Raw genomic sequence first — 7,500 nt, 5'->3', positions numbered from 1 at the left:
TATGTGTGTGTCTGAGGTAGAACGCAAAATATGTACAGCAGAGGCAATACCTCCTTAAATGATACTCTGTATAGTCTGAACTCTCTTAGTCAATTCTGATGAAAGCTTACCAGCCTTTGATTTAAGGCTTTTATCTGCACCTTGCAAGTAAATGATTTTATTGCAATATTATATTATTTAGATTTTATTACTACATATTTTTTAACCGGCTGTGTTATCGTATTTAGAGTATATATTCAATGTTATATAGAGATATTAAGCATAGCCGTTCCCCATAGAGAGCAACCGGCCTCTGCGAGGCAACAAGGGATCGATGTGGGAAGGTGGTACTCGCGCCGCAGGATTCGTCCACAGTCCCCTCCTGCAAGAGACTCCACGAGTGCACTCTGGTCTCCTGCACATCACCGATTGGTACAACACCCTCCTGGCCCTCGCAGGGGAGTCCTTCCTGCCTGACAACGACGGCTTCAACCAGTGGGACTCCCTTGTGGATCCTTCTGTTGAGTCGCCCCGAACCACTTTCATCTACAATCTTGATGCTGAACAGGAAGAAATTACGCTTGGCGCTATCAGGTGAGGTTCATTTCCTAAGTAACATTTCATTTTCTCCTCATACTGTCATGTTATAGGAAACTATTCCATTAGAATTTGATATAATCATTAGCAGGAAACATTGTATAAAAACTATTCGTATCCAGATTACGAAATCACAAATTTGTTATGGGCGAAGAGAATCTGGTGCAAGAAAACGAAATCGGACCCTGGCTGTTCAACCTTGAAGGTGAGGATAACTGTATCTCTCTCTCTCTCCCTCCGTGTGTGGATAAAGAGGCGTAGAGGTGTGGGTGTTGACAGAGAGGCATTCATATATCTGTAAAAATATTTTATGCTGTTGCATCCTCAATATTTTTTCCCTGATTTAGATGACCCTAATGAAGCAGTGAACTTGCTCGAATTCGAGCCTGAATTGGCAACGGCCCTGGAACTGATGCTGCTGGAAGAGATTCCCAACGTGGTCCCCCGAGACGAGCCAGCGAACGACCCGGCGGGCGACCCCTCCAACTGGGACGGTGTCTGGACCCCAGGCTGGTGTGGTGTTCCCTAGAGGCTGTCTGTGCCGTCGTTGAAGCGAGTGAGAAATGCCTATAACATGCAATATATAATATAATATATAATAATAATAATGTAATGCATAATATAATATACTTGTCTATAATATATGTGCCCCACTATTTGATGCATACTGCTGGTATCAAATAAAAAAAAAGTATTGAAATCGACGCTTGCCTACCATGCTGCTACACTCCTTCTGTCCATCGGCAAAGGCATACACAGTGGAGCATGAAACAACGTTCTCTTTGAATTTGCTACCTTGAAGATCGTCAGGGCATTAAAAAGTTCAAGCCCAATCATTTTGGTAAAGTAGTGCATATTCAACCTTAATTTACCTCTGGAAAGAGGTCAAGGCCCCACTCAGAATTTTCAGTGCTTTGGATTATAGTTGGTCAGTGTTGCAACCATTTTTACACATACTTTCAACAATAAAACAACCCTGCTGGGTACACACTGTGTAAAATGTATACAATATATATATATATATATATATATATATATATATATATATATATATATATTTATATATATATATATATATATATATATATATATATATATATATATATATATATATATATGTATGTATGTATGTATGTATGTATGATCTCTATGCGTTTATTTATAATACTATTTATTTATATATGTGTTTATATATATATATATATATATATATATATATATATATATATATATATATATATATATATATATATATATATATTATATATATATATATAATATATATATTTAATATATATATATATATATATATATATATATATATATATATATATACACCCAAAATATATACATATATCTCTAAATCTGTTTATCTAGAAATAGGTAGGAATTAGAATGAATATCTTCACAGTACATACACAAGATGTGTAACTGACCGGCTTCAGCTTTATCTTCATCAGAAGAAAATAGTCAAAGCCGGTCGTATATATCCCTTACACTATGAAGATATCAATTTTTATTCATTTTTTCTGCACTTTTCGAAATGAACATTTTCATTCTATATTTGTGTGTGTGTGCGCACGTATGCTCCATATATCCTCAATTCACTTTGGCCACTTTGCACAGTGCTTATCCTCCAGGTATTTTTTTCTCCATATTGTTTTTTATAGGCTTTATTCAGGTATGATATATTTCAGCGACTTAGAGATATATGTAGAGGGTGATTTATGATAATGCAAATGCTTTATGGAAATGCAAAAATAAAATATTTGAAACTTGTATATTATCGTCTAGGCTTCTGAATTTCAAAAAAAAGTAGTGTATGTGCATATCAATTACTCTCACAGAAGGAGTAGCCAAACAAAGCATAAGTCGAAGTGGCAACACATCACATGACACCTAGGCAACCAGCAATTCACTTCAGTCTATTATCTACCACATCCCATTTGCACCTCACGCCCCCACCCAACATCGCAGTGCATGGGAACACCCAGATGCATGCAGTATAACACTGTACAAAGGAGAACACATGTAACACTGTTTAAACACAGTTAAATCCTGGAACCTTCATTTATAAGTGAGAGTATGTATCTCTTTTCCTATGAAAAGAGTAACTCTCACTCGTATTTATGTGATAAAACGAGCAATGGCTTCAGGCCTTGCATTTCAGGGAATATGGTAAGCTTGCTACTATATTGAATTAGTACATTGTACTCAAAGATATTCGTTTGTTTATGTATTCGATTGAAACACTTTGATGATACTTCACTTTACGAAGGGCCTCGCTAAGGCAATCTAGCCAAAATAACAGATTTTAAAAGTACAGTCATGAAAAATATGGCGATAGATTTTGTAACGTATATAACACCCTATACTTCGAATATGTTCATGTTTTAAATTTTCTAAAATCTATATTGTTTGGTGGAGGCGGAGGGTAATTTTATAGTTGAAATATGGTGGAATGAAGAATGGTGTCGTTTTATGACGGAGATTTCTGCAGCAGAAGTGGAACAACGCCTTGCAGAAAGCCAAGCAGGAATCCTCATCCACCTTTTTCAGCCGTGATTTAAAGTTCTTTGCGTGCATCCAGGCGTATTTCAATTTTTTCCTTGTCGACGTTGTACAAGATCAACATTTTACTTATAAACACTTCAGTCTCATTATATGCATTTCATTATCCTTTGTCCACAATGCTCAATCTTACCTTTCTGATATTAGTAACGTTCAGCTTACAATAATGCTGCGTTCGGAACTGTTCGTCCTCCTCGTCCAGACCAGTTGAACGAGATGTTTTGACCGTTCGGAACCTCCACTTCTCGTCCCGGACAAGTAGTCTAGCTCGTCCAACTCGCCCTCCTGCGAACCTGGGCGAGCAGGACGAGATGACGTCACAAAAGCTTTTGTATGTAAACATTGACAGTTGCAGGTAACCACAAGATATTGATGGCCCTTTATTGGTGTTATCAAAGGATATATTTGTGTTTGTCAGTTGCAGTTAAGTTAAATATGCATCAAAGGAGTTATAAAACCTATGCAGTGTTTAATTAAGATACCGGTATGATAAAAATGTGAATGCTTACATTCGAGCCGGTTGCATTCTGGGCAGAAAGGGTCTTGCAGGTTCCGAACGCGGCCCACTTGTCCTGCTAGTCCCGGACAAGTCGTCTGGACGAGCAAGACAAGGAGTTCTAGGTCATGGCGGCGGCGGCCTCCTCCTCGTCGGACGTCATGGCGGCGGCGGCGTCCTCGCCGGAGGTAATTTCGGCGGCCTCCTCGTCGCGGAGGTCAAGGCGGCGGCGGCCTCCTCGTCGGAGGTCAAGGCGGCGGCCTCCTCCTCTTCGGAGGTCAAGGCGGCGGCGGCCTCCTCGTCGGAGGTCAAGACGGCGGCCTCCTCCTCATCGGAGGTCAAGGCGGCGGCCTCCTCGTCGGAGGTCAAGGCGGCGGCCTCCTCCTCGTCGGAGGTCAAGGCGGCGGCCTCCTCCTCGTCGGAGGTCAAGGCGGCGGCCTCCTCCTCGTCGGAGGTCAAGGCGGCGGCCTCCTCGTCGGAGGTCAAGGCGGCGGCCTCCTCCTCGTCGGAGGTCAAGGCGGCGGCGGCCTCCTCGTCGGAGGTCAAGGCAGCGGCAGCCTCCTCCTCGTCGGAGGTCAAGGCGGCGGCCTCCTCGTCGGAGGTCATGGCGACGGCCTCCTCGTCGGATGTCAAGGCGGCGGCAGCCTCCTCCTCGTCGGAGGTCAAGGCGGCCTCCTCCTCGTCGGAGGTCAAGGCGGCGGCGGCCTCCTCCTCGTCGGAGGTCATGGCGGCGGCGGCCTCCTCCTCGTCGGAGGTCATGGCGGCGGCGGCCTCCTCCTCGTCGGAGGTCATGGCGACGGCGGCCTCCTCCTCGTCGGAGGTCATGGCGGCGGCGGCCTCCTCCTCGTCGGAGGTCATGGCGGCGGCGGCCTCCTCCTCGTCGGAGGTCAAGGCGGCGGCCTCCTCCTCGTCGGAGGTCAAGACGGCGCCCTCCTCGTCGGAGGTCAAGACGGCGGTGGCCTCCTCGTCGGAGGTCAAGGCGGCCTTCTCCTTGTCGGAGGTAATGGCGGCCTCCTCATCGGAGGTCATGGCGGCGGCGGCCTCCTCCTCGTCGGAGGTCATGGCGGCGGCGGCCTCCTCCTCGTCGGAGGTCATGGCGGCGGCGGCCTCCTCCTCGTCGGAGGTCATGGCGGCGGCGGCCTCCTCCTCGTCGGAGGTCATGGCGACGGCGGCCTCCTCCTCGTCGGAGGTCATGGCGGCCTCCTCCTCTTCGGAGGTCAAGGCGGCGCCCTCCTCGTCGGAGGTCAAGGCGGCGGCGGCCTCCTCCTCGTCGGAGGTCAAGGCGGCGGCCTCCTCCGCGTCGGAGGTCAAGGCGGCAGCCTCCTCCTCGTCGGAGGTCAAGGCGGCAGCCTCCTCCTCGTTGGAAGTCAAGGCGGCGTCCTCCTCCTCGTCGGAGGGACAGACAGACAGAGCGAGAGGAAAAGAAAGAAAGAAGGTGGAGGTAAAGGAATAGAGTTTAGTCTCTCGACATTTTAGATTCTGAAATATATTTTCGTTCTGGAGAGAGAGACAGCATGGAAAAAGACCATTCGATTTTTAATTTTCCTTTCCTTCACCACTTCCACCTGAATCTTTGAACAGCCCTCGGAAACGCGATCCTCTCAGGGTCTGTTCACATTTCATCACGGCGAAGAAAATAACACCCAGGATAGTTCTTCACTTTATCCTAAAATCCCTGAACCTCCACAAACCTCACCGAGATCATCTGCCAGAATGAAGACGATGTTGGGGGCAGAATCAGCGGCGGCAGAAGCAGAAGCAGGCACCGCCGACAGCCACAGCAGCGCCAGCAGAGCGGGAGCCACGGCCGGGCAGGGGCCCTTGAAGCTCATGGTCGTTGTTTCGTCTGCAAGTAAATATTATTGAATAAATTACTTAACAAGAAAAGATGGAAAATTAGAAATGTAAGAATGAAAGAGAGCGAGAGAGAGAGTTCCCACAAACATTCCCCTATGAATCTATTCACTCATCGGAATACTGATAACGAGTTCACGGACAACAGAGGCGAGCCGGATGTTATTTTCAACTAATATGGAAATAGATAATCGAATACTCCTCCCCCTCCTCCTTCTACTCCACCTCCACCTCCTCCTCCTCCTCTTCCTCGTCCTCCTCCTCCCTCCCCCCTTCCTCCTCCTTACCGGGCACCTCACTTACATGCTTCCTAACACTGTTAAGAAAAATGCGGTCGGAACCACTTTTATAGACCAGAAGCCGGGAAATGTCAGCTGCAACCTAAGCCCCGTGAGGTCTTGCAATCGTTATCACTGACTGACAAACAAGGGAGAAAATAAAACACACATAATATACAATTTATTATATATGCGCACTTGTGTGTGTTTGTGTGTATGTGTGTGTGTGTGTGCACCTATCAAAGGCGCCTAATACTTTGATGAGGAAACGGTCACCTAGAGAATCGTATACACAGCCATGGACATCATTACTGGACTTCTTTTAGTTAATGTCAAAATTAAACCTTTTCTCACCTAATTCTAAGAGTGAAATCGAAAAGTGAAAAGGCGATTAATAGAAGATTAAACAGTTTAAATGGCCATGACGGTCCTTTATACGGAAATTAAATTACCGAAAAAAAAATAGCATCACCCAGCACGTGTTGGAAAACCGCAACGAAAGCTGAAATCCCTAATATAACATGTATGCAAATGAGGAATCCATAAAAAAGTGTGGATCGAATAACTATATATGTGTGTGTGTGTATGTGTCAATATACATGTATATATGTATATATGTGTGTGTATATATATATATATATATATATATATATATATATATATATATATATATATATATATATATATATATATTTATATTTATATATATATATATATATATATATATATATATATATATATATATAAATATGTATGCATAAATGTATATATATGATTGTGTGCGTAAGCATTTATACATATATATATGTGTGTGCGCGCCAGGGTTCGTTATGTATACACACACACACACACACACACACACACACACACACACACACACACACACACACACACACACACACATATATATATATATATATATATATATATATATATATATATATATATATATATATATATATATATATATATATATATATATACACACAATATATATATCCTCTTCACTGGATGTGTTTTTCTGTATGTTGCCCTAGATTAATATATTCATCCACAGCCTCCAGCACTTTGTAGATGTATCTATTCGAACTGCTTTGAGTCCAACTTTTAGACTTTCTTTATACAGGTCATTTTCGGTTGTTGCTGACGATTTGCTGACGCTAAGCTAATTTCGTTTGCAAATCTGTATAGGTGTTTGTCCCTAATTTAGATATCCTTTCCGTTTCATTCTAGTTTCTTGGATTTTTCTTCAAGGCAAGCTGAGAACAGTTTCGGTGAGATTCTGTCACCAAATAAGACAATGCTGTAAATAAGTCAGTGTGACAAGCAAGTCTGCAACAAACAATTTAGTGTATCAAATAAGTCAGTATAGTAAGTACGTAATTGTAACCAATAAGTCAGTACAAAGAATAACTCACTATAACAATATGTGTGTGTGTGTGTGTGTGTGTGTGTGTGTGTGTGTATGTGTGTGTGTGTGTGTGTGTGTGTGTGTGTGTGTGTGTGTGTGTGTGTGTGTGTGTGTGTGTGTGTGTGTGTGTGTGTGTGTGTGTGTGTGCATACGTTGTCACCATGAAATAATAACTGCATAGGCAAGATCTCTGAACAAATATCATCAATTCAAGAACTGCCAAATGGTCTAAAATGAATGGAAAAGGGCAATTAGATATTATAAAGATTCCTGCCACTTTCATTTAAAAAAAAAAAAAAAAAAAAAATACAAGC

The 7,500-nt window shown here is 43.2% G+C and overlaps 2 protein-coding genes and 1 long non-coding RNA gene across 4 annotated transcripts in view; 2 read left to right on the top strand and 1 right to left on the bottom strand.

Annotated features, from left to right (window-relative positions):
- Positions 1–1,216, top strand: part of LOC113818038 (arylsulfatase B) — an 11,219-nt gene extending 10,003 nt beyond the window's left edge. For both annotated transcript variants that reach the window (XM_070144702.1, XM_027370164.2), the window contains exons 9-11: positions 279–573; positions 699–781; positions 924–1,216. In XM_070144702.1, the coding sequence (XP_070000803.1) occupies positions 279–573; positions 699–781; positions 924–1,105 (560 nt within the window). In that variant the 3' untranslated portion in view covers positions 1,106–1,216. The remainder of the gene's footprint in view (positions 1–278; positions 574–698; positions 782–923) is intronic.
- A 1,082-nt stretch (positions 1,217–2,298) lies between these two features.
- LOC138867856 (uncharacterized) lies at positions 2,299–3,902 on the bottom strand. The gene is made up of 2 exons (XR_011399892.1): positions 3,657–3,902; positions 2,299–3,440 (listed from the first exon to the last, which is right to left on the bottom strand). It is a non-coding gene; the product is annotated as an uncharacterized lncRNA (long non-coding RNA).
- A 345-nt stretch (positions 3,903–4,247) lies between these two features.
- Positions 4,248–7,500, top strand: part of LOC113818041 (uncharacterized) — a 3,710-nt gene continuing 457 nt past the window's right edge. Inside the window, exons 1-2 of the mRNA XM_070144627.1 lie at positions 4,248–5,084; positions 5,225–5,495. Of these exons, the coding sequence (XP_070000728.1) occupies positions 4,248–5,084; positions 5,225–5,495 (1,108 nt within the window). The remainder of the gene's footprint in view (positions 5,085–5,224; positions 5,496–7,500) is intronic.

Source organism: Penaeus vannamei, chromosome 32, assembly GCF_042767895.1.
Source record: "Penaeus vannamei isolate JL-2024 chromosome 32, ASM4276789v1, whole genome shotgun sequence".
Lineage (NCBI taxonomy): Eukaryota > Metazoa > Arthropoda > Malacostraca > Decapoda > Penaeidae > Penaeus > Penaeus vannamei.
The sequence above is the reverse complement of the archived record's forward strand: the minus strand, read 5'-3'. Positions and strand labels throughout refer to the sequence as shown.